This window comes from Salmo trutta, chromosome 7, assembly GCF_901001165.1.
Source record: "Salmo trutta chromosome 7, fSalTru1.1, whole genome shotgun sequence".
NCBI classification, from domain to species: Eukaryota; Metazoa; Chordata; class Actinopteri; order Salmoniformes; family Salmonidae; genus Salmo; species Salmo trutta.
The window spans coordinates 42037663-42064650 of record NC_042963.1 but is presented as its reverse complement, the minus strand read 5'-3'; the positions used below and the strand labels follow the sequence as shown (position 1 = coordinate 42064650).

The following is a 26988-nucleotide window of genomic DNA, read 5'->3' as shown; positions in this document are numbered from 1 at the left end:
TCACCGCTGGCCATAACAAAGGGGCTGAATACTTATTGAATCAAGGCATTTCAGCATTTCATTTTTAATTAATTTATAAAAATAGCTAAAAACATAATTCGACTTTGACATTATGGGGTATTGTGTGAGGCCAGTGACACAAAATATCAATTGAATCCATTTTAAATTCAGGTTGTACGACAACAAAATGTGGAAAAGGTCATCTGGTGTGAATACTGTCTGAAGGCAATGTATAATATACTGTATATACATTCACAATACATGTTTCTATAACATATAATAGTATGCACTGACTATGTGTAGATCACCTGCTAGCTGCCAACCTGGCTATACTCGGTAGTTACAATATGATGTCATTATAATACTTACACTATCTATGTGTCAAAATATGAACTAAAACAGTCTGGCATGCATCAGCACTCATAGTATCTGAATTAGTGGCACTTTGCTGCATGTTCTGAACCTTCTGGATGCAGTAATAATAGATGTCTTTGCTCTATAAGTCCAGTCCAGATACCTGGCCTCTCGCCTCTCTTTAATGCACCAACTCTAAATAGGCCACCCCCCCACACACAAACACACACAATGCAATTTCCTGAAGAGGAGTTGTGAATCCTAAGAGCATTGGCTACGGGCGTTATAAATCTGTATGGATTTACAGTACAGCAGCCTCAGTCTGGCTTTACATCGCTGGACACATATTATCAAACATTTAACATAATTTACACTGAGTCATAACTCAAACACCAGCCGATAGAATTGCCTTACTAAATTCAAATTGGTTTGGGTTGCAGCTAGTACATTGTGTGTGTGTGTGAATGTAGCCTATATTTACCCCATAAATGATGAACAGGTTTCAGTCCTCCATAGCCCCTCATACAGTATCTATTCAGGCCTTCTTATTTCCCCTCTCCTCAATGAAGTTGCTAAGTGGCTCCTAGCCTGCCCTACACAGCTAAGTTGCTAAGTGGCTCCTAGCCTGCCCTACACACCTAAGTTGCTGAGTGGCTCCTAGCCTGCCCTACACAGCTAAGTTGCTAAGTGGCTCCTAGCCTGCCCTACACAGCTAAGTTGCTGAGTGGCTCCTAGCCTGCCCTACACAGCTAAGTTGCTGAGTGGCTCCTAGCCTGCCCTACACAGCTAAGTTGCTGAGTGGCTCCTAGCCTGCCCTACACAGCTAAGTTGCTGAGTGGCTCCTAGCCTGCCCTACACAGCTAAGTTGCTGAGTGGCTCCTAGCCTGCCCTACACAGCTAAGTTGCTAAGTGGCTCCTCGCCTGCCCTACACAGAAGTGCTGACCCAGACTCTGGGTCCTAGATATGGGGTGACCAGTGGGACCCTGGCCAGAGCCTCACCAGGAGCAGAGACTAGTGACGGGGGAAAATATCGCTACAGTTATGTTTGGATGATATTATATTGATACTTGGCTCCAAGTATCAAATTGTAAAGAAAAATAAGAAATCAAAGTTGGCTGTACTTGCACCAAAACAATAGTTTTAAATAGTGAGCCAACATGTTTTCAGCAATTTATTTCCCTGTCTAATTACAACTCGTTTTCTCATGGTCTCTCTTGTCTCTCTGCAGCAGACATTTAGTGAGCAATATGTTTGGAACATAAAATCGCAGTATTGAATTGCAATACATATAGAATGGTGAGAATTGTGGGAATCGTAATACATATTGTATCGGCACCTAAGTATAGTGATAATATTATATTGTGAGGTCCCTTGAAATTCCCAGCCCTAGAGGAGACAGATGGTCTTGGGACAGACATGGACCCTCCAGTACCTGACTGACCACATCTTCAGTCACCAGAGGAACAGCAGGACTCAGGGAAATGGACTGAGAAATGGAAGGTCAATTCAATGTACAGTCAATTGTACATGCTGCTGTTTCTGTATTCAAGCCTGTAGCAGCATTTTATTTGACACTTGATCTCCATGTCATGACACACTGTACAGCATTGTACTTGAAAGCACAGCGTTGCTGCAGATCCTTATGCAGCACTACCGCTACACTTGTAGCTACCCCTACACTTGTGACAATGGAAGCGAAAAATACCGATATTCCAATATGGACCATAGGCAAAACACAAACAGCTAATTAACAAACTCTTAATCCGTGACATTATTGATTAACTGTACGTGACCACTGTGGTTTGCTATTGGGTGGTGTTGTCTCATTACATATTCCCCACGAAGCAGGGCATTAGGACTGAGCTGTCCATGAAGTCCAGGGGATTACTGGCCAATGATTACTGTCTCAACCCCACCACAGGATCAGGGCATGGTCAGTGCACCACCAAACACTCACACAACACAACCACTATGGGAAAGGCCAATACTGTAGCCCTGTGTCCCATTCTACATCAGGGCCAGGATTCATTTAAACAATGCAGGTTAACTACTAGCGGTAGGCCAGAGCCTATTTGAAATACAAACAGTAAAACACACAGAACCTACTATTAACTTAGTCTCTATCATTTTGTCTGTACATTCCTTTGATTTTAGGAGATAAAAATGTAGGATCTTAATTAATCCTGCAGCAACAGGATGAAAAAAAAGAGATCAAATTAAGATCCTACATCTTTAGAATCTGTTTGGGATCCACATTAAACCAGTTTATTAGATCCAATTAGAGACAAATGAAGCCCCTTGTGTGGCTCCAGCACATTAAAAAGAGACTGTCTTCTAATTAATATGCACCACATATTAATTAGAAGACAAGAGGACAAGTACATTAGAGTGTCTAGTTCAAGAAACAGACGCCTCATAGTGAAGAGGAGACTCCGGGATGCTGCCCTTCTAGGCAGAGTTCCTCTGTCCAGTGTCTGTGTTCTTTTGCCCATCTTAATATTTAATTTTTATTGGCCAGTTTGAGAAATGGCTTTTACTTTGCAACGCTGTCTAGAAGGCCAGCATCCCAGAGTCTCCTCTTCACTGTTGACGTTGAGACTGGAGTTTTGCGGGTACTATTTAATAAAGCTGCCAGTTGAGGACTTGTGAGGCGTCTGTTTCTCAAACTAGACACTCTAATGTACTTGTCCTCTTGCTCAGTTGTGCACTGGGGCCTCCCACTCCTCTTTCTATTCTGGTTAGAGCCAGTTAGGGTTAGGGTTGTTCTGTGAAGGGAGTAGTACACGGCGTTGTACGAGATCTTCAGTTTCTTGGCAATTTCTCGCATGGAATAGCCTTCATTTCTCAGAACAAGAATAGACTGACGAGTTTCAGAAGAAAGTGCTTTGTTTGTGGCCACTTTGAGCCTGTAATCGAACCCACAAATTCTGATGCTCCAGATACTCAGCAAGTCTAAAGAAGGCCAGTTTTATTGCTTCTTTAATCAGAACAACAGTTTTCAGCTCTGCTAACATAATTGCAAAAGGGCTTTCTAATGATCAATTAGCCTTTTAAAATGATCAACTTAGATTAGCTAACACAACGTGCCATTGGAACACAGGGCTGATGGTTGCTGATAATGGGCCTCTGTACGCCTATGTAGATATTCCATTAAAAATCTGCCGTTTCCAGCTACAATAGTCATTTACAACATTAACAATGTCTGCACTGTATTTCTGATCAATTTTCTGTTATTTTAATGGACAAAAAATGTGGTTTTGTTTTAAGAACAAGGACATTTCTAAGTGACCCCAAACTTTTGAACGGTAGTGTAGATATTTTACAAAAATTTGATTCACAATAACTGAACTCACATTTTTGGAATGCTTGGAATGACAAGTGAAGCAGACACAAACAGTGACTGTGCGACCCCAGCGGTTCCTGCCAACAGTGTGTGAAGCATTTAATCTAACTAGTGAATGACCTGCTGCCACCCCCGGGCTGGGAGGGCACAGTTTGTCCTGCACTGTGTGATGAGAGAGCAGCCTGGCTCACTCAGGGATGCACATGTGCCGAGCTCAGGGCATTTTTCTTATTCCCTAGCTTAGCACCGGATTTGCCCTCCACAATGGGGTCATGTCCGCAGCGGCGTCTAACCCCGGCCTGAACCCCTCTGCCTCTGCTGACATGCACATGTACGTAGCCCCCCCCCCACACACAGGCATGCACCACGCGCACAAACACAGGCTTGCACACACACGCCACACACATTCCACACAGTCACTCTCTGCATGACCCCTATCCGCCCTTTAGAGTGACCCTGTGACCGCTACTGTACCTCACACAGAGTTTGACACAAAACAGCTGGTCCCTATCAGCAGGGTAGCAAGATGCACCTCATGTTAATCTACAAATAATATCTCAATGTGTGACATAACAGTAGGCTGTAGGCTAAATTGAGTACATAACCTCATTTTGTGGATTCACAGTAGCCTGCACAGGAAAACATGTAAAAGGGACAATGACATGACGTGTAAATGTTGGTGTCAGAATGAAATATTCTCCAAGGTCAAGAAATAATGTTTACAAATTCTACATAATGTAACTTTGACTTTTCTCTTTTATATGAGTTCTAAAAGAGTTCATGGTTAAATGTGAAGAAAAAAAATGTTACTTTTGGTGTTCTGAAGAAAAATAATGGGATTAGGAGCAACCGTCCGAAGGCAAAGGTAATGCAGATAAATGTTAATAAAACATCTTAAATCATAATAAAACGGTCAACAAATATTATTCTAGCATGATTTTGTAAGGTGTATACCACTATACTGCTATATGGGTAAGACAGTTTATGCAGAAAGGTTTTAAATACTTTAAATACTTTTGTCTGGAAAAATGTCCTTAATGATTATCGTTTGGTGCAACCGACAAAAGTCACAATTTTGGATCAAATCACATGACGATATTGATCTGACAGGATGTGACATCATGAAGATGCCTGGAGAGACCTTCAATCATAATTCAGTACAACTGCTACAAAACAATAAAAATGTTGAATTATCGGAAACTTTATATTTTATTTCAATACTTAAGATTGAAAGTCAAGTTTTCACATGGGTGCACAAGCAGTCGCCTGTAAAACATGTTTAAGTGAGAAAAGTCATATGTACAAGCAGTATTTTTAATGTTAAAAAACTATGACATTATTTTATTGTCTAAAAAAATGCAGAGAAGCTCAGCCGATAAGAGACATTTCATATGGTTTTTATTTCCCTAACATAAATTGCAGTGAAAAGTGAAGAAAAAAAAATCATTATAATGTAACTTCTGACCTCATAGATGTTGAATATTTGAGACCAATTGTATATCATGTACAATTATAATTAATATGCTTTGTTTAACTGATTGAACAAACTTTTTTTGTAGGACATTTTGGGCTTCTAACCTCACCTGCTCACCATTTTTACATTTTTTTTTATCTGTACTGTTTTGTCTTTCACTTCTTTTTTTTGGTGTGAATAAATCAAACCTAAAAACCTAAAACCTAAATATTTGAGACCATGCATTTATTCATATTTTACTGTTAATTTCTTTACATAACGCTCAGTTTATTTTTACATTCATGGGTGCACCGAATGACTAAATGTAACAATCTTATAACAATCACATTTTTAACAATTATGTATTGCAAAAAACCCTGAAAGTGCATATGTAACACTCATGGGAACATAAAAAGTGTAATACAGCTTTAGCTGTAGCACGGTTTTTGGATCAAAAGTGAAAAAAAGAGAGAAATACTAATTCTTCTGTAAAACAAAAAATCCACTTTGCACCCAAATACCATACTACAGCTCAAAATGTATTACAGCATGACACTAGTCTGAGGTGTGAGTGAGTGACATCAGTGGACAAAAGTCTCTACCTCTTTGTGCTCCTGAAGCACGGCGTTGAGCCTCTCGCTCTCGTTGGACGCGTTGGACGCCACTGAGCGGCTCATCTTCAGATCCATCTGCAGCTCCAGCAGCTGGCCCATGTAGAAGGCCTCCTTTGACGCTGACTCCTGCAGCAGCGACTCCTCGTTGATCTCGCCATCCTCCGCCACCTTACGCTGGTTAGAGTATGCCTGGCCAAACGCCTGGGGAGGCAGAGAGGGAATAGACCAGAATGAGATACAGTACTTTGTTTGGTTAGAAAGAAATGTATCTTCAAGAGGCAGAGGGTTAGCCATGGTACAGCGTCCGCAGATAGAAAGCTATTTTTGGGGTTAAATGCCTTGCTCAAGTGCACAACGGTAGTGGTAGTAATGATCTGACACCAGCATCCCTGAAGTAGCTAATAACAAAAAAATGTATACACTTTGGGTATGGTTGTGGAGGAGACTATGTCCCCTGTGGTCACTAGGTACCTTCTTATCACCCACAAAGCTCCAAGGTTGTCCCTCCCCGCCTCAAGGGTATTGTGCAATGATATTTCAGCCCCTGTCTCTGATCGATAGACACTGTGTTCCCATTCTCCTGACACAGGTTTTCACACAGCGCTCCAAGCTGACTTGTCATGACAAAGGAATCCTGGCTTGATGCTTGATTGAGGGAATGACAGCATTGACCAACAACAGCCAATGACCCCTGGATACCGGCCATGTTGGAAAGGTGGCTCCTATTCACACCTGTAACAGCTACCTCTACAGCACCAAGGTTGTATTCATTAGGTACCAAACGAAAGGAAACAGACTGAAACAGGATTACCTGGCCTTATGAAAAACACACTGAACAAAAATATATATACCATGTGTAAAGTTGAAATAAAAAATCCTTGAATTTTTCCATATGCACAAAAATCTTATTTATCTCAAATGTTGTGTATGAATTTCTTTACATCCCTATTAGTGAGCATTTCTCCTTTGCCAAAATCATCCATGCACCTGACAGGTGTGGCATATTAAGAAGTTGATTAAACAGTACGATCATTACACTGGTGCACCTTGTGCTGGGGACAATAAAAGGCCACTTTAAAATGTGCAGTTTTTGTCACACAACACAATGCCACAGATGTTTCAAGTTTTGAGGGAGTGTGCAATTGGCATGCTGACTGCAGGAATGTCCACCAGAGCTGTTGACAGAGAATTGAATGTTCATTTCTCTGCCATAATCTGCCTCCAACGTTGTTTTAGAGAATTTGGCAGTACGTCCAACCGGCCTCACAACTGCAGACCAGCCCAGGACCTCCACATCCGGCTTCTTCACCTGCGGGATCGTCTGAGGGCAGGTGGGGGGAGGGGGGCTTGGTACTTCTGAGGGCAGGTCAGGAGTATTTCTGGCTGTAATAAAGCCCTTTTGTAGAAAAACTCAGATTGGGCCAGGCCCAGTCTGATTGACTGTGCCTGGCTCCCCAGTGGGTGGGTCTGGGGGTCTTTTGTCTTGCCCATTCACCCTCTGAAAGGCACGCATACACAATACATGTCTCAATTGTCTCAAGGCTTAAAAATCCTTATTTAACCTGTTTCTTCACCTTCATCTACACTGATTGAAGAGGATTTAACAAGTGCCATCAATAAGGGGTCACAGCTTTCACCTGGTCAGTCTATGTCATGGAAAGAGGTGTTCATAATGTTTTGTACAATCAGTGTATATGATTTCAGCATCCGTATGCTGTACTGGGAGCGCTGGTCACGCCAAATAAGATTGTTTATCTCCCAATACAGCCAGCATCTGCCAGAAGAAGAAAAATGCAGTCTGGTCAGTTTGCAGAGGGACGTGAAATTGTGCTGTGTCTTTTTTTATTAGAACTTTTTCATGAGAAATGTATATGTTCATTTTACAACATTTCTTTATTGTATAATATAGATATAACATAAAAGTAAATAATCTTGTCCAATAATCGTATTGCTATGTGAAAGTGCTTGTGGTGCATGTCTGAGACAGCCCACTGGGCACACATGTCTGTTCAACGTCTAGTTTTGATTTGGTTGAATTTTCAACTAATGTGAATTCAACGTGAAATCAACAAAAATGTCACCATATCAAGTTAGAAGTTACATGAAAAAAGACCCTTACATTGATAACTTTTTGCAAATCCAATCAGTATTCCATGTTGATTCAACACAATCACATTACATTTTTTTGTTGAAATTACATGGAAACAATGTTGATTCAACCCCTTTTTGCCCAGTGGGAGAGGTCTGGACAGAGAGATGTGTTCTCTCAGATGTAATAGTCTCAGCACCACACTCCCTCAAAACCAAACCCAGTTGAATGATTCTCCCAGAGAGCTTGAGAAAGGTTCTCTCTGATTGGTGAATGAATAATTCAGGAACACCGTTTCCACCTTATCATCATCATGTCCACAACATTTGAGCAGAAGGATGACTCATTGATAAGATACCAGCCTTTATTACTTGTGATCATACTACCTTCAATAGACTTCTTTCTCAATGCACCATTTTTCTACCACACTTTAATAACAATTTATTAATTTATTAGTGTGGAATAAGCCGCATGCAGCATTTTGAGGTGTGTTTGTAGATAGGGGTAATTTGTCATTGTTAAATCCCTTCTGCTCCAGAACAGATCTTAATACAGGAAGGGAGCTCAATACAGAATACAAGCAAGGGGTCCGCTGAAATGGAGAGCTTAATGTGAATGAAGTTAAAGCTCCCCAACAAAAAGTGGATGTACATACAATCTGATGATTTAGTTAATACGTTTTCAGGTTTGATCAGCTTTCATGGTTGGTGGGGTTTGGCTGTTCATTTGTGTGTGGAGGGGGATCGAGTCAGTACATGTATAGCATTACTTATTTGTGTGTGTGTGTGCATGTGTGTGTGTGTGTGTGTGTGTGTGTGTGTGTGTGTGTGTGTGTGTGTGTGTGTGTGTGTGTGTGTGTGTGTGTGTGTGTGTGTGTGTGTGTGTGTGTGTGTGTGTGTGTGTGTGTGTGTGTGAATGAGATAAGGAGATTTAGCAGCAGAAGATGTATACAATAACCATCCTTCCATTGACCGCTGGCCACCTCCTGCGTCACACACACACACTGACAGCTGATCCCCATCCCATCTCCACTGAAACAACACAGCACACTGATGTACAAACTGGACACCCACACACACACACACACTGACAGCTGATCCCCATCCCATCTCCACTGAAACAACACAGCACACTGATGTACAAACTGGACACCCACACACACACACACACACACACACACACACACACACACACACTGACAGCTGATCCCCATCCCATCTCCACTGAAACAACACAGCACACTGATGTACAAACTGGACACCCACACACACACACACACACACTGACAGCTGATCCCCATCCCATCTCCACTGAAACAACACAGCACACTGATGTACAAACTGGACACCCACACACACACACAGACTATTAACCCACTCAGGGATGAGATGAGTCTTTCATCGAAAGAGAGCTCAACCAGTCATGACTACTGAATAACTGGAATGCAAAGCCTCGGTCACGGTCATCATGGTTAATCAACCACAAACTGCCCCATATGACAGATAGACTCACCATTTAATTATTCAATGTTTACAGTCAGCATAATGATGCCAGTGAGCAACCGGCCCATGGGACAGGAGAGGATTGGGTTAAAGCAGGTCTATGGCTCTTTGGAAGTCCCTACGTCACATCTAGAATGTGTTTTCAATTTGTTGACGTTGACACTGACTGCAGTGTAAGTCACCTTTGTCTATTCACACATGTACCAACAGCATGTGAACAAACACAGCTGTGCACAGTGTTTCTCTTGTCTTCTATTTTTCTAGTGCTAATCACGTTTGCATAGGAGCTACACATATAAACACACAAGAGAGTAATCAACCCTTAATTGCACACACAAACACAGTCACTAAGGAGCTTCTGTCTGGCCACTACAAAAACATGCATTGATGTGAGGAGCGCTCTCTATCTTGTTTCAGATGTCCCTCGTGTCTCCTCTCCTCCCAGTGCAACACCACAGAGTGATTCTGTAAGTGATTAGGTGGGAGGCCCCGTAGTCCCTAGAACAAAAGATGTCATTTGGGGCTCGACCAGGGTGAATAAGCTGGCATTGTTGCTTTTAGATGATAGCCTGTCAATATCCAGACAGGCAGGAGGGCCAGGCTCCACAGGCCCCTCGAGAGTCCAGCTGGGTCCTTGGAGCAGGAGCTTGGGTTGGGCCCCACACTGGCCCCACTCTGGAGGATGGAGGGAGAACAGACAGCGGAGGCTGCCTGTGATTCAGAGTCAGTGCTGCTCATCCATAGAGACAGGGGATCTTGGATGCATAGTGGGAGAGGCAGATGGTTTTCGAACAAAGGGAAGCTAGGCGACCTCAAAGCCTGTTCTCTCCATCTGCTTCCTGTTATTCTCTACAGAACACATCACTCTGTAACACAGCTCAACCACATATGAGGAAAACGTGCTCTGGCTCCCTGTTGCATGAGGCATCCTCCTCTGATGCACGGCTTAAAATAACTCCCTGGTCTGTACTGTAACTGTATATGAAGATAAACAAAAATATAAGGTGCACTGCTACCACAGAATAACTAGATCGTCTTATCATGTCACATTAAACATGGTGGATGTGAGGATGTTTAAAGTTTTATGTCATATCCTGGGGCGATAATATGTGGTTAACAAGCGGAGTCCAGTACGGTGTTTTATACTGATTATTGTTGTATACTGCATTGTGGATTACACCCTGAGGCATTCTGGTCCATCTGCGATAGAAGCCACACAAAGAAAGCCCTTTCTATAGATATTCATCCCTCAGGCATAGGATGAGGAGCAGACAGTTCTCTGGTCGACACGGGACGGTTGACTGGTATGTTGTGTAGTCTGGTGTGTTGTGGAGTGGTGTGCTACCCTGAAACCCTTCCCCCCTGCGACATACCCTGTTTGGGAGTCGTGGGACAGCTCTGTGCCATGTTTAGACCCAGGGAGCTCAGCAGGCAGGAGACTGAACTACTTCGGTGTAACGGTGATTCATCTCCAACCTAACCTCCACGGTAGAGCCCTCTTGGACTTCACTTTTTCTGTGATAGTATGCAACACAAATGATAAAAAACAAGACTTGTCAACGACCACCTGATTGCTTAAATGGAAAAGAAACTTGGAATCCAAGTTTCAATGTAAGAGAGGTGAATTTTGAAGATTAAGGTCAAAGGTAGGTGGAGTCATAGTGGATAGATAGGTGGACTATGTAGATTAGCTATGACTTATTTATTTCACACTTAGTCTGGACTTTTAATAAATACAGTGCATTCGGAAAGTATTCAGACCGCTTGACTTTTTCCACATTTTGTTACGTTACAGCCTTATTCTAAAATGTGTTAAATAGGTTTTTTTTCTCCCCAATCAATCTACACACAATACCCCATAATGACTAAGAAAAAACAGGTTTGTAGATTTTTTTGCAAAAACATAAAATCTAAAAATGTATTCACACCCTTCACTTAGTACTTTGTTGAAGCACCTTTGGCAGTGATTACAGCCTCGAGTCTTCTTGGGTATGACGCTACAAGCTTGGCACACCTGTATTTGGGGAGTTTTTCCCATTCTTCTCTGAAGATCCTCTCAAGCTCTGTCAGGTTGGATGGGGAACGTTGCTGCACAGCTATTTTCAAATCAAATCAAATTTTATTTGTCACATGCCGAATACAACCTTACAGTGAAAATGCTTACTTACAAGCCCTTAACAACAATGCAGTGCACCAAAAAGAGGTAAGAAAATATTCTCTAAATAAACGAAAGTACAAATAAAAAGTAACACAATAAAATAACAACAATGAGGCTATATATAAGGGGGGGGGGGGGTCAATGTAAATCGTCCTGGTTGCTTGGGGTATCAGGTATGAAGATGCAGACAACGTCGAATTAACAATGGTTTAATATTCCAACAGGAGCAGGTCAAGGCAGGCAGGGGTATGTAAACCAGAGGTGGGGCAACAGTACCGGGCGGCAGGCAGGCTCAAGGTCAGGGTAGGCAGAGGTCTATAATCCAGAGGTTTGGCAAAGGTACAGGTCGGCAGGCAGGCTCAGGTTCAGGGGCAGGCAGTGTGGTCAGGCAGGTGGGCTCAGAGTCAGGACAGGCAAGGGTCTAAACCAGGAGGGTGAGAAAAAGAGAGACTGGCAAAAGCAGGAGCTGAAACAAAAATGCTGGTTGACTTGACAAACAAGACGAACTGGCAACAAACAAACAGAGAACACAGGTATAAATACACAGGGGATAATGGGGAAGATGGGCGACACCTGGAGGGGGGTGGAGACAATCACAAAGACAGGTGAAACAGATCAGGGTGTGACATGAGGGAAGAAGCTGTTAAAGAGTCTTTCACAATTTGGGCCTTCCTCTGACATAGCCTAGTATATAGGTCCTGGATGTCAGGAAGCTTGGCCCCAGTGATGTACTGGGCCGTACGCACTACCCTCTGTAGAGCCTTAAAGTCGGATGCCGAGCAGTTGCCATACCGGGCGGTGATGCAACCGGTCAGGATGCTCCCGATGGTGCAGCTGTAGAACTTTTTGAGGATCTGGGGACCCATGCCAAATATTTTCAGTCTCCTGAGGGGGAAAAGGTGTTGTCATGCTCTCTTCACGACTGTCTTGATGTGTTTGGACCATGATAGTTAGTTGGTGAGGTGGACACTAAGGACCTTGAAACTTTCAACCCGTTCCACTACAACCCTGTCGATGTGAATGGGGGCTTGTTCGCCACTTATTTTCCTGTAGTCCATGATCAGCTTTTTTGTCTTGCTCACGTTGAGGGAGAGGTTGTTGTCCTGGCACCACACTTCAGTCACTCCAACTGTGTGTGTGTGGGTGGTACCAAAACCGTACCAGACACAACAACCAACAATAGTATCCTATCCAGTCTAGTGCTTTCCCTCCCATCTCTGGTTGTGTGTGGTCTGTCCACATGCTGTGTTCATTCTAAAGGTCAGCCAGGAGAAAGCCAGTGTTTAGCTTGTCTTTTTGAAGCAATTACATCTGGCCCCCAGTCATCATCCCACCACTGATAAGAGGGACGCTTGGACCAGAGCCCAGAATGCCCATCACTTATTAAGGCTCATTCTGTATGTCTCCTCTCCTCTCCTAATATCCCCTCCCCTTCCCTCTTCTTTCCTCATCTCTTCCTGCCTTCCCTCATCTCTCCTCATCTTTCCTCTCCTCATCTCTCCTCTCCTCATATCTCCTTTCCTTCCCTCTCCTCATATCTCCTCCCCTTCCCCTTTCTCTCCTCTCCTTCCCTCTCCTCATCATCCCTCTCCTCATCTCTCCTCTCCTTCCCTCTCCAGCTGAGAACAGATGGTTTGCAAACTGGTCCTTAACAGCTCACTGCCCTGTGTGAGATTATTAAGTGGAGTGGCATTAACTCTTCCACACATCACATATGTGACAAACAAGTCAGCAGGTAGGATAAGGATTGCATCTCATCTAACCTTACGGTCTGTCGTGTCTTTGGCTATGCCGGATTAAGTGATATGACATGCTAACTTATAAAATTATTTCTCTGTAATTAATATTACCTGATTAAGCTAATCATGTAAATGTAATTAACTAGAAAGTCGGGGCACCACAGAAGAACGTTTATAGAGCTGTTATCTTCTGAATAAACTCTTAAAATACTTAGTAATATTTTACATCGATAGCAGTCAATCTTATTTTCAATCTCATCATGAAAGTTATAAATTCTTGGTTATCTTCACGAACCCTGGCTAACAAGTTGAATCAGCAATACAAAATTGGGTTTAATTATTTATTTACTAAATACCTAACTAATCACACAGAATTACAAATACACAGAATTCATATGATGTCATACAGAAAGCGTTCTGGTGGACTGAGCCTGTATCATGGCTGGTTACACAAAGGAAAAGGGGGTTGGGCTTGAATGAAAGAGCGGGAAGATTTAGGAACACAGAAACAGCAGCTATGCTATCGTAAATACATTATTTTATGCATTCTACATTTTTTTTTTTTTTTTTTCACCTTTATTTAACCAGGTAGGCAAGTTGAGAACAAGTTCTCATTTACAATTGCGACCTGGCCAAGATAAAGCAAAGCAGTTCGACAACATACAAAATCACAGAGTTACACATGGAGTAAAACAACATACAATCAATGATGCAGTAGAAAAAAATAAGACTATATACAATGTGAGCAAATGATGTGAGATAATGGAGGTAAAGGCAAAAAAATGCCATGGTGGCAAAGTAAATAAAGTATGGCAAGAAAAAACACTGGAATGGTAGATTTGTAGTTTGAAGAAAGTTAAAAGTTAAAATATAAATAATATGGTGCAAAGGAGCAAAATAAATAAAATAAATAAATACAGTAGGGGAAAAGGTAGTAGTTTGGGCACAATTAAAGATGGGCTATGTACAGGTGCAGAGATCTGTGAGCTGCTCTGACAGCTGGTGCTTAAAGCTAGTGAGGGAGATAAGTGTTTCCAGTTTTAGAGATTTTTGTAGTTCGTTCCAATCATTGGCAGCTGAGAACTGGAAGGAGAGACGACCAAAGGAGGAGTTGGCTTTAGGGGTGACCAGAGAGATATACCTGCTGGAGCGCGTGCTACAGGTGGGTGCTGCTATGGTGACCAGTGAGCGGAGATAAGGGGGGACTTTACCTAGCAGGGTCTTGTAGATGACCTGGAGCCAATGTGTTTGGCGACGATGATGAAGTGAAGGCCAGCCAACGAGAGCATACAGGTCGCAGTGGTGGGTTGTATATGGGGCTTTGGTGACAAAACGGATGGCACTGTGATAGACTGCATCCAGCTTGTTGAGTAGGGTATTGGAGGCTATTTTGTAAATGACATCGCCGAAGTCGAGGATTGGTAGGATGGTCAGTTTTACGAGGGTATGTTTGGCAGCATGAGTGAAGGATGCTTTGTTGCGAAATAGGAAGCCAATTCTAGATTTCACTTTGGATTGGAGATGATTGATGTGAGTCTGGAAGGAGAGTTTACAGTCTAACCAGACACCTAGGTATTTGTAGTTGTCCACAAATTCTAAGTTAGAACCGTCCAGAGAAGTTATGCTGGATGGGCGGGCAGGTGCAGGCAGCGATCGGTTGAAGAGCATGCATTTAGTTTTACTTGTGTTTAGGAGCAGTTGGAGACCACGGAAGGAGAGTTGAATGGCATTGAAGCTCGTCTGGAGGGTTGTTAACACAGTGTCCAAAGAAGGGCCAGAAGTATACAGAATGGTGTCGTCTGCGTAGAGGTGGATCAGAGATTCACCAGCAGCAAGAGCGACATCATTTATGTATACAGAGAAAAGAGTTGGCCCAAGAATTGAACCCTGTGGTACCCCCATAGAGACTGCCAGAGGTCCAGACAGTAGGCCCTCCGATTTGACACACTGAACTCTGTCAGAGAAGTAGTTGGTGAACCAGGCGACGCAATCGTTTGAGAAACCAAGGCTACTAAGTCTGCCGATGAGGATGTGGTGATTAACAGAGTCAAAAGCTTTGGCCAGGTCAATGAATACGGCAGCACAGTAATGTTTCTTATCGATGGCGGTTACGATGTCGTTTAGGACCTTGAGCGTGGCTGAGGTGCACCCATGACCAGCTCTGAAACCAGATTGCATAGCGGAGAGGGTGCGGTGGGATTCAAAATAGTCGGTAATCTGTTTGTTGACTTGGCTTTCGAAGACCTTAGAAAGGCAGGGTAGGATGGATATAGGTCTGTAGCAACTTGGGTCAAGATTGTCACCTCCTTTGAAGAGGGGGATGACAGCAGCTGCTTTCCAATCTATGGGAATCTCAGACGACACGAAAGAGAGGTTGAACAGGCTGGTAATAGGGGTTGCAATAATTTCGGCAGATAATTTTAGAAAGAAAGGGTCCAGATTGTCAAGCCCAGCTGATTTGTAGGGGTCCAGATTTTGCAGCTCTTTCAGAACATCAGCTGAATGGATTTGGGAGAAGGAGAAATGGGGGAGGCTTGGGCGAGTAGCTGTGGGGGGTGCAGTGCTGTTGAATGCAGTAGGGGTAGTTAGGTGGAAAGCATGGCCAGCCGTAGAAAAATGCTTATTGAAATTCTCAATTATAGTGGGCTTATCGGTGGTGACAGAGTTTCCTATCCTCAGTGCAGTGGGCAGTTGGGAGGAGGTGTTCTTATTCTCCATGGACTTTACAATGTCCCAGAACTTTTTAGAGTTGGAGTTGCACGAAGCAAATTTCTGTTTGAAAAAGCTAGCCTTGGCGTTTCTAACTGCCTGTGTGTATTGGTTTCTAACTTCCCTAAAAAGTTGCATATCGCGGGGGCAGTTCGATGCTAATGCAGAACGCCACAGGATATTTTTGTGTTGGTTAAGGGCAGTCAGGTCTGGGGAGAACCAAGGGCTATATCTGTTCCTGGTTCTAAATTTCTTGAAAGGGGCATGCTTATTTAAGATGGAGAGGAAGGCATTTTTTAAAAATAACCAGGCATCCTCTACTGACGGGATGAGGTCAATATCCTTCCAGGATACCAGGGCCAGGTCGATTAGAAAGGCTTGCTCGTTGAAATGTTTCAGGGAGCGTTTGACAGTGATGAGTGGAGGTCGTTTGACCGCTGACCCATTACGGGTGCAGGCAATGAGGCAGTGATCGCTGAGATCTTGGTTGAAAACGGCAGAGGTGTAATTAGAGGGCACATTGGTTAGGATGATATCTATGAGGGTGCCAGTGTTTGCGGCTTTGGGGTTGTACCTGGTGGGTTCATTAATAATTTGTGTGAGATTGAGGGCATCAAGCTTGGATTGTAGAATGGCTGGGGTGTTAAGCATGTCCCAGTTTAGGTCGCCTAGTAGCACGAGCTCTGAAGATAGATGGGGGGCAATCAGTTCACATATGGTGTCCAGAGCACAGCTAGGGGCCGAGGGGGGTCTATAGCAGGCGGCAACGGTGAGAGACTTGTTTTTGGAGAGGTGGATTTTTAAAAGTAGAAGTTCAAATTGTTTGGGTACAGACCTGGATAGCAGGACAGAACTCTGCAAGCTATCTCTGCAGTAGATTGCAACACCGCCCCCTTTGGTCGTTCTATCTTGTCTGAAAACGTTGTAGTTAGGGATGAAGATTTCACAGTTTTTGGTGGACTTCCTAAGCCAAGATTCAGACACAGCTAGGACATCCGGGTTGGCAGAGTGTGCTAAAGCAGTGAATAAAACAAACTTAGGGAGGAGGCTTCTAATGTTAACATGCATGAAACCAAGGCTATTACGGTTACAGAAGTCATCAAAAGAGAGCGCCTGGGGAGTAGGTGTGGAGCCAGGCACTGAAGGGCCTGGATTCACCTCTACATCCCCAGCGGAGCAGAGAAGGATAAGTATGAGGGTACGGCTAAAAGCTATAAGAATTGGTCGTCTGTGACGTCCAGAATAGAGAGAAAAAGGAGCAGGTATCTGGGGGCGATAAAATAGCTTCAAGGTATAATGTACAGACAAAGGTATGGTGGGATGTGAGTACAGAGGAGGTAAACCTAGGCAATTAGTGATTATGAGAGAGATATTGTCTCTAGAAATATCATTGAAACCAGAAGATGTCATAGCATGTGTGGGTGGAGGAACTGAGAGGTTGGATAAGGTATAATGAGCAGGGCTAGAGACTCTACAGTGAAATAAGCCAATAAACACTAACCAGAACAGCAATGGACAAGGCATATTGACATTAAGGAGAGGCATGCTTAGCCGAGTGATCAGAGGGTCCAGTGAGAATCAGACAGCTAGCCGGGCCATAGGTAGCAAGCTGGTGGAAGATGGGAGGGAGGTCTGTTTTTAGCCGCCTCGTGCGTTTCCGTCTGTGGGTTAGTGGGGTTCCGTGTGGAAGGGGGGACCTGTCCAAGTTGGCAAAATAGTTAGTTATAGTGGCCCAAGAAAAGTGTCCGACAGACCTATTCAGATCGCAGCCGAAAAGACAGCTAACGATTAGCTGGCCGCAGATGGGCGATCAGGTTACGTCGCGACGGAGGGGCCAGTTGGACAACTCCCTCGGGCAGATAACGTCGGTGATCCAGTCGTGAAGACCCAATGAGGCTCCGCATCGGCAGTAAAACGGGTCAGGATAGGTGAGTTGTAGCCCAGGAGACACTTCAGCTGGCTAGCTCAGGAGTAGCCCACGAGTGGCTGACGGAATTCTTCAGCTGGCTAGCTAGCTAGCTCCGTAATAGTGTGTGTTAATTCCGAGACCGACGTTGCCAATAGTCACTCAGGTAGCAGCTAGTTAGCTGCAAGATCCAGGTGTAAATGTCCAGAGCCTGCGGTAGAAATCGAGGAAAGGAGAGAGAATAGGTCCGATATGCTCTGGTCTGAGTCGCGCTGTACAAAAACTGGCGATAGCTTTTCGAGCTAATGGATAGCTGAGGACAGCTAACCGTAGCTAGCTGAACTTCAACGTTAGCCAGTGAAAATGGCTAACCTCTGGCTAGCTTCTGTCGTGGAATTCAAATGAGGTAAATAATACTTTCTTTTTTTTTTTTTTTATTGATGAGGCGGGTTGCAGGAGAGTGCTTTGAGGTTGAGTATTTAGAATAAAAAAATGTAAAAAGATAAGTGAAGAAAAAAATATGTAAATATATATATATATATACACGGGACACGACAGGACGTCTGAACTGCTACGCCATCTTGGATTTTTTAAATTACCGCCCATTTGGAAAAGGAAAATGCAATAAATATTTACTCTGAGCTGCGCTTCGGTAGATTGGTCGTAGATGCTGGCCGTGGTTGGCCAACAGATCTTCCTGTTGTGTAGTGGAAGAATGTCAATGGTGGTGGTATCTTCATCTGGTTGTTAGACTGGATCCGTCGTCCGTCCTTTCCTAGCCCACGTTAGCAGCGGCTAACTCAACGGCTAGGAAGTATCACTTCTGTAGTGAATAAGCTCAAAGTTCATACCAGTCGCCATCAAAGCTCACGCCGAGGTTGGCTTAGTTCTGTTCTTGATATGGTTTAGTTAACATGTCTGTCCTTATAACGTCGAGGCTGCAGACCTCTCGTACTGGAACCGGAATGTCTTTTCGTCAAAGACTTATATAGTGGAGAGGGGAAAGGAGGGGTTTCATCGTTTATAACCCCATGTCTCTTCACAGGGTTGGCCACTGATCGGCAGGGCACTTTCCCTATGAAAACCCAATTCTCTCATTTGGAAGCTAAAATTACATTTAATCTCCTAACAAACAATTTCAATATCAAACATTTCAATTGCATAACAATTCCATGTGACTCTGATAACTAGAGGGTGTATACTTTCTCCGGTACAGTTTATGTTGTCCTGCCATCAATCATAATGTCTCAGATAACAATGAACTGACATACATACTCATTACGTTATCAAGCATATTTCCAACTGGTTTTATTAGCAAAAGATGGTTCCTTTCCCCATTTGTTTGATGTTCCCAGACTCTCTATATTTAACACAGGCTATTCCAGTCCTTCAGTAGGGTCAGAGAGAGAGGGGAAGGGAGAAGGTATTTATGGGGGGGTCATAAACCTTACCCACAGGCCAACGTCATGACAGGTCTTACTGAGATAAAATCTATTATACAAGAAGTGGTTCAAAATGGCAGCATAACCCAGATGGATAGGAGTGCTAGTGTCATAGTAACTGTATTCATTTATTAAGAGAGAGAAATACAGACAAACAGAGGGAAGAGAAAAGAGATGGCTTTTTACAGTATTTACTAACACATCATTTTATAACGTATTTTACCAGCTCTCTCAGCTGGGTAATATGCCCTAGAGGGGACGGTTGGGGACGGTTGGCTCAGCAGAGTGGTAACTGCGCCAAAAGGTCAGAACACATACGAAGTGGCCTGAAAGGAGGAGAGGAAAAGAGAGGAGGCTTTGATGCAAGATGCCCTGTATGACCTGTCCTGACTCATCAGCATGATGCAATGGCAGACTGCATGGGCTCTTAGAACCCTTCCATCACCCTAGCTTCAGTCACTCCAAGAGAGAGAGAGAGAGCGAGCGAGAGAAACACCCTCATCCTACATCTTCTCATCTCATAACAACTGTTGCCTTTGTTCTTTGAGCGTTTCAGATAAAGGGCTATTGCCATTGGTAAAAGCACAATAGAACAAATTGAAAAAATAAAGCTTATAATATCCTCCAGTCATAAGTCATAACGGCTAAGATACTCTAATAACTACAGATATTCTTACATTAAATGACTAGGTGGTAAGTATGTGCCTGTGGGCTCACTTTAAATCAGTCTCTGCTCTGAAAGCTCACAAATCTTCATACAGCCCAGTGCAGAGTAGTCTCACATTAACCACTAATGTCGCCTTCCCACTTCCAGTGTACCGTTCGTCCCTTAACCAGATTCCCCCAGGCTGTGACAGCATCTCATCTTCCATCCATCAAACTGTTAAGAACCACAGGTGTGCCTGGGCCGTATTACTCTTCCACAGAGGACCTGTCTAGTAAACTCCAGGCAGCCGCATGGTAAATCAAGGTGTGTGTGTCTGCATGGAGAGGGATGTCCCTCTCCTCTGTCTCCAGCTCTCCATAAAGCCAGAGATTCATTAGGGCCTCAGAAGTCTTATGTCCTATATCAGGGATGGGGCCGGGGCCACCAACAATCTGAACTCATCATGAGTGGGCCGCAGTGGTTTGCGGTTCTGCGTACCCACAACCCATACCCACACATGCAGTCAGAGGCGGACCTAGCCTTTTGGGGGCCATAAGTGAAATTTTGTTGCCTCCCCCCCCAAAAATTGTGGCACACTTGACAGCAGAGAGAAAACTTTAATGTTTTTGAGTTCATTTCCTGCAATTCTACATATTTGTCCATGGGGCGTAGAGAAAATGTTGCAGTTTTAAAGCAAGTTTGTTGCAATTCTACCAATTTTGCCATAGGGTTAAGAGAAATGTTTGCAGTTTTTTAATATGATATCTGAGTGAGAGTGACTAACAAAATCAGTTGCCCATCCCTGTCCTATATACTGGCCGGGCTGGAGACAGTCAGAATTAATATGTATTTCGGTGTGAAAAAGTTATTTAGTTCACTGAACAAGTGGTTTTATGAATTAAATCAAATTAGGGTGTTTTATTGTAGCCACATGATAGAATGAGCACTGCTACGGCGGAGTTAATATTTAACATAACTTACCTCAAGTTGATATGATGTAATAGTTCTTTAGGAGAAGGGGAGGAGGAAATACATATTTTACGCTGGTACGGTAACTGACCAGCATAATACAGTAAAGTGAAACTGTCCTGGCCAGGTACTGTAGGCTATATAAAGTAATCGCCTCAAGTGATTATCACTGAAGTGAAAGAAGATAGTCATACAGAAACACTACTAGACAAGCACACAATCAGGTGAGTGAACAGGTTTATTTACCAAGGGGATATTTCTTAACGCTTAGATAGAAAAGTCATGTATTGGATTTGGGCTGTTATGGGGACCGTATTACCGCCACACCGGCCGTCACGAGTCATGACGGCAGTCAAATTTCACGTTACCGTTTGTTAACTGCCTGGTACTCAGCACTCTGTTGTCCCTCTAATCACTCTGACATCAATGCAAATGTGATTGAAAATCAAACAATTCATGAGCCCATGAGCTCATGTTGCTCAACATTTCTATAGGCTATGCAATTGTGAGAGAAAACAGAGTGATGACCTCTATTTAAAAGAGGTGGATCCCATCAGCTTTCTATAGGCTAGGCCTACTATATTTATTTCTCAACTTTCCTAATATTAAGCACATTGCTTCTCTTTACAACAGGCGTTTAGCCTACCTGGCTGGCATGAAAATTAACCACAGAAAAAATAATCCTCCATTCGCTATTTAAGTGCATAGATTACATGTATTTTTTCCTGAGACCCTTTTTTGAGAAAGGTTCATGATAATGGGCCATTCTAAACAAATTTCACACATATATGATTTAGTATACAGTATGTAAAGACAAGATTAAATCAAGAATAGTCTGATGGGTGACAATATTAGCCTATCACTTATGAATTATATATTATCACTTGTGAGTGATGCCCAGCTTGTGTGCAGTAAGGCAAGAAACAGCGCATGCCTTTTTTTTGCAACTTTTTCAAATCATAGTCGCACACCTCAAGTAGCGTAGCCCATAGGCCTATTTTTAATAAGGTTTGTACACAACTAACGTCTTAAAATGAAGCACATTAATCCTGATTTACAACGGGTGTAAACCCGACCTGGCATACATACACAGCACATAAGTTCCAAGTTTGGGGAAGATAATTTTCACCATAAAAATTCACTTGAATCGTGAGTGCTACGGGTCTGTAGTCATTTCGGCAGGTTGCTTTTGTTTCAAGTAGTATTTTACTGGGTGACTTTCACTTTTACTTGAGTCATTTTCTATTAACATAACATTACTTTTACTCAAGTTTGAAAATGGGGTACTTTTTCCACCCCTAGATGGATTGTCTTGGTAAAGAAGAAATGCTCACTAACAGGGATGTAAAATGATTTGTGCAGAAACGTTGAAAAATAAGCTTTTTTGTGCATATGGAACATTTCTGAGACCAACACTATACATGTTGCGTTTATATTTTTGTTCAGTATAAAATATCAACGAGAGGCAAAGGACACTCTATTAGTGGAACGACCCTACTGTCCCCAGTGGGTGTTTGAATGTTTTTTTGTATTCTTTTTAAAACTGAAAGAGAAAATATATTTTAGAGGCAAATATACCTATCTCTATCATTGTTTTGGTTTCAGTTTAACAAGGCATGTGATGCATGAGTCACTGACTGGCAGACCAATGCTGGCTTTATCTGTACATCTGATCTGCACCAGTCAATCAAATTTCAGTTCTTGAATGGGAATTTCCATTCATGTTTTACATAGATTGAACTGAAACTAAGCTAAACTGAACTAAACTAAATAGAAACAAAACAAAACCAAAAAATAACTGACTGTGTTGTCTTGTTCCCAGCTATGTCGCCAAACAACAAGTGCATAGGGAGGGGCCTGCATGCCAGCCTGTTGTACCTGGTTTTATTTGTGTGCCTGGTGCGCACCACTACTCTGGACGAAGAAGATATTGAGATTGATGAGGAGGAGGAGGAAGACCTGGAGTATGAGTACAGTATGAAACAAGACAGACACACCTGTGGAAGCGGCCAAACAGGTCAGTATCCATTCTGTAAGGACAAGGACCAGGTCATTCACCACTATGTCCACACAAGGGATGAGTGTGGAGAGACAGACTTCAAGAAAGTGCGGGGGGAAATGCAGCTGATGATCCAGGACCGACGAAAGAAGATGAAGGAGATCGTACACTCTGCAAAACTCATCGAGAAAAATGTGGAGAGGGAGAAAGAGGACACTTTGCTGTTCCTGACTGAAGTGGCCCGGCTCGTTCAGGAGACCTACGTAGATGTCATTGAGGAGATCGAAAAGAAGCAGAAAGCAGCAACAACCGGGGCTATAGAGCACATTCTAGAGCTAACACAGGAAATCTCTAAACTGCAGGAGAGAAGCTCTGAACTGGAGCAGCTCTCACACACAGAGGACCACCTTCACCTTCTCCAGATGTTCCCGTCCCTGTGTACCCCACCGGCCACCATTGACTGGTCTGAGGTCAGCATTCACAGTGATCCCAGTGTGGGGTCTATGAGGAGAGCTGTGAACAAGCTGAGAGAAGCACTCAATAGTGAAGAGAGCAGGCTGTCTGCAGCTGAGTTGGGAAGGATCAAGAAGTGTGCAGTGAATGTGACTCTGGACCCTGATACAGCACATCCGTACCTCATCGTCTCTGAAGACGGGAAACAAGTGAGAGTTGGAGATCTCTGGCAAAATGTCACAGATGGCCCTGAAAGATTTAATGTAGTTGTTAATGTCCTAGCAAAGGAGGGCTTCTCCTCAGGGAGATTCTACTATGAGGTGCAGGTGAAAGGTAAGACTAGGTTGGATTTAGGAGTGGCCATAGAGTCCATCAACAGGAAGAGTGGGGTCACCCTGAGCCCTGGCCATGGATACCTGGCTATATGTCTGAGGGATGGGGATAGGTATGTAGCTGCTGAAAGCCCTGCTATCCTCATCGCTCTGAGTCAGAAGCCCCAGAAGATAGGGGTTTATGTTGATTATGAACAAGGCCAGGTCTCCTTCTATGATGTGGATAACAGGTCTCATATCTACTCTTTCACTGATTACACTTTCAATAAGAAACTCTATCCATTCTTTAGCACTGGTACTGACGATGACGGTGAAAACTCAGCCCCATTAGTCATTACCCCAGTCAATCAACAACTGAGTATTCATTTCTTAACTTCTGAAAAAGCCTGAAAATTGATAAAATGCAACTTACAATGTGTATATACACTGAGTATACAAAATATTAGCAACACTTTCCTAATATTGAGTTGCACCCCCCACTTTTTCCCTCAGAACAGCCTAAATTCATCAGGGCATAGACTGTACAAGGTGTCGAAAGCGTTCAACAGGGATGATGGCCCATGTTGACTCCAATGCTTCCCACAGTTGTGTCAAGTTGGCTGGATGTCATTTGGGTAGTGGACCATTCTTGATACACACAGGAAACTATTGAGCGTGAAAACCCCAGTAGCGTTGCAGTTCTTGACACACTCGCGCCTGGCACTTACTACCATACCCTGTTCAAAGTCACTACAATAATTTGTCTTGCCCATTCACCCTCTGAATGGCACACATATACAATCCATGTCTCCATTGTCTCAAGGCTTAAAAATCCTTCTTTAACCTGTCTCCTCCCCTTCATCGACACTGATTGAAGTGGATTTAACAAGTGACGTCAATAAGGGATCATAGCTTTCACCTGGTCAGTCTATACACTCAGTGTATTGAGGCTGTCAGAGATAGTTTACATTTTTTTATTAATCGCATTGTCTGAATGCATTCAAAATAAATTGAAAACATCAAAAATACATATCATATACAGCTAAAAACGTTGTGATGTCAAAACAAGGTTAAAGAAAGTGTGCTTTATCAATTTACCTGATTTTGTTAACCGTTACTTTGGACAAAATCAAGACTTCAATATTCTTGTACTGCTTTTGTATAAAAAAATCTTAAATTACAGCTCAATTTGAGCTAATTCTGAATATGCAATTAATTGTGATTAATCACAGCAAGTCCGACGATTAATTAGATTTAAAAATTATATTGTTTCACAGCCCTAGTATCTAGAATATTATTATATTAGAATGATGTTATAGTAGAATATTATTATATATCAATGTTTAGGGAAGCACATTGGGGAAGCACTGTGTTACATCAAATCATACATTTGTTTTCCATTTACTTTTTTGTTGGAAGTTGTTTCAAATGTCATATTTCAAAATGTCTCTCCAGTTTTCCCCTTCTTGAAGAATTTAAAGGTTATAAATTACATTAACTGAAGGTCTAATTAAATGAACCCATTCAGCCAACAATACGTCTCAAGGTCCTTGTGGTTTTCCATCCAGAACATTCTGAATGACACACCTTCCACTCTGACAACTCCTATGTCAAGGTCCATGTGGTTCCTCCATCCAGAAGCATCTGAATTACAACACCTTTTACCCTTACAATTCTACAGTATGACTCTTTATCCCAAGTGTTCCGTTGATACCATAGGGTGAGATAGAATCAAAGCTCTAATGTGGAGAACCACTCCCACGCTCTCTTTGACAAATCTGCATCAGCCGATTAATTGCATGGTAGAGAGAGAGAGAGAGAGAGAGAGAGAGAGAGAGAGAGAGAGAGAGAGAGAGAGAGAGAGAGAGAGAGACTGTTAATCCCAGGCAGGCTGATTGGTTTTCCAGCAGACACCCTGAGAAAGGCTGCTAATTGCTGTGTTACAGAGCAGGAGGTGAGTATGAGACAGAGGCAACGTATGGCTGTATCACAAAGCAGGAGTTATGTAAGAGATCGAGAGAGTCTACAGTCTCTGTGGCTCGCTTGCCAGGTCTATAGCCAGGAACATGGAGTACTGGGCTGCTAATAAGAGATGCCAGGCTTATAGACAGGAAGATGGAGTACTGGGCTGGGAACAAGACCCACATGCTCTAGTCTCTATACTCCAGTCTTTAGTGCACTGGGTGATTGGGAATAATCCAGTATTCTCCTTACACAACATTAATCATTACAGGAGAGAGTTTACAGAGCAGTCAACCGAGCGCTCTTGGTGTGAATGTGTGCTGGAAGGCCTTGGAACTTGGGTCTACGGTAGGTCCACTCACAGGGGTGATGTCATCAGCACTAGCGGCTCATGTTGTTACGTTACAGTTTTTTCTCATCAATCTACACACAATTCACCATAATGACAAAGTCAAAACAGGTTTTTAGACATTTTTACAAATGTATTAAAAATAAAAACGGAAATATAAGTATTCAGACCATTTACTCAGCACTTTGTTGAAGCACCTTTGGCAGCGATTACAACCTCGAGTCTTCTTGGGTATGATGCAAACATTTTGGCACACCTGTATTTGGGGAGCTTCTCCCCTTCCCTGCTGATTCTCTCAAGCTCTGTTAGGTTGGATGGGGAGTGTCACTGCACAGCTATTTTCAGGTCTCTCCAGAGATGTTTGATCGGGTTCAAGTCAGGGCTCTGGCTGGGCCACTCATGGATATTCAGAGACTTGTCATTGTCCTGTTGGAAGGTGAACCTTCACCCCAGTCTGAAGAACTGAGCGCTTTGTAGCAGGTTTTCATCAAGGATGGCTCTGTTCATCTTTCCCTCAATCCTGACTAGTCTCCCAGTCCCTGCCGCTGAAAAAAATCCCCACAACATGATGCTGCCACCACCATGCTTCACCATAGGGATGGTATTGGCCAGGTGCTGAGCGGTGCCTGGTTTCCTCCATTCAGGCCAAAGAGTTCAATCTTGGTTTCATCAGACCATAGAATGTTGTTTCTCATGGTCTGAGAGTCCTTTAGGTGTGTCATAACTCTCCTGTGACAATCTGAAGGATCAGGTTACAGTGGGTCCGCTTTACAGCATGCTCTCTCTCGTAGAGGGGGAGAGTGAGAAGTCGGCTGTTTTATGGTCAGTCATAAAATACATGATCGAAATAGTGTTCGAGATTGGAATGTAAACTGTGGAGCACAGAGAGACACAAGGACATCAATAGTTTGAATAATTAAACAATATTTATATTTTTGAGAATGTGGGAATGGTCCGTGGACACTTAAGGGTCAGTCATCAAAATATTA

General features: G+C 43.1%; 2 protein-coding genes across 5 annotated transcripts in view; one reads left to right on the top strand and one right to left on the bottom strand.

Moving 5' to 3' along the window:
* Positions 1–26988, bottom strand: part of LOC115197415 (protein bicaudal D homolog 1) — a 63095-nt gene that overhangs the window by 18654 nt on the left and 17453 nt on the right. For all 4 annotated transcript variants that reach the window (XM_029758916.1, XM_029758917.1, XM_029758918.1 and 1 more), the window contains exon 3: positions 5754–5966. In XM_029758916.1, the coding sequence (XP_029614776.1) occupies positions 5754–5966 (213 nt within the window). The remainder of the gene's footprint in view (positions 1–5753; positions 5967–26988) is intronic.
* Positions 21040–24218, top strand: LOC115197419 (pyrin). Its single transcript, XM_029758923.1, has 2 exons — positions 21040–21149; positions 22748–24218. Exon 2 carries the CDS (start codon positions 22750–22752, stop codon positions 24097–24099), a length of 1350 nt encoding a protein of 449 aa, XP_029614783.1. The 5' UTR covers positions 21040–21149; positions 22748–22749; the 3' UTR covers positions 24100–24218.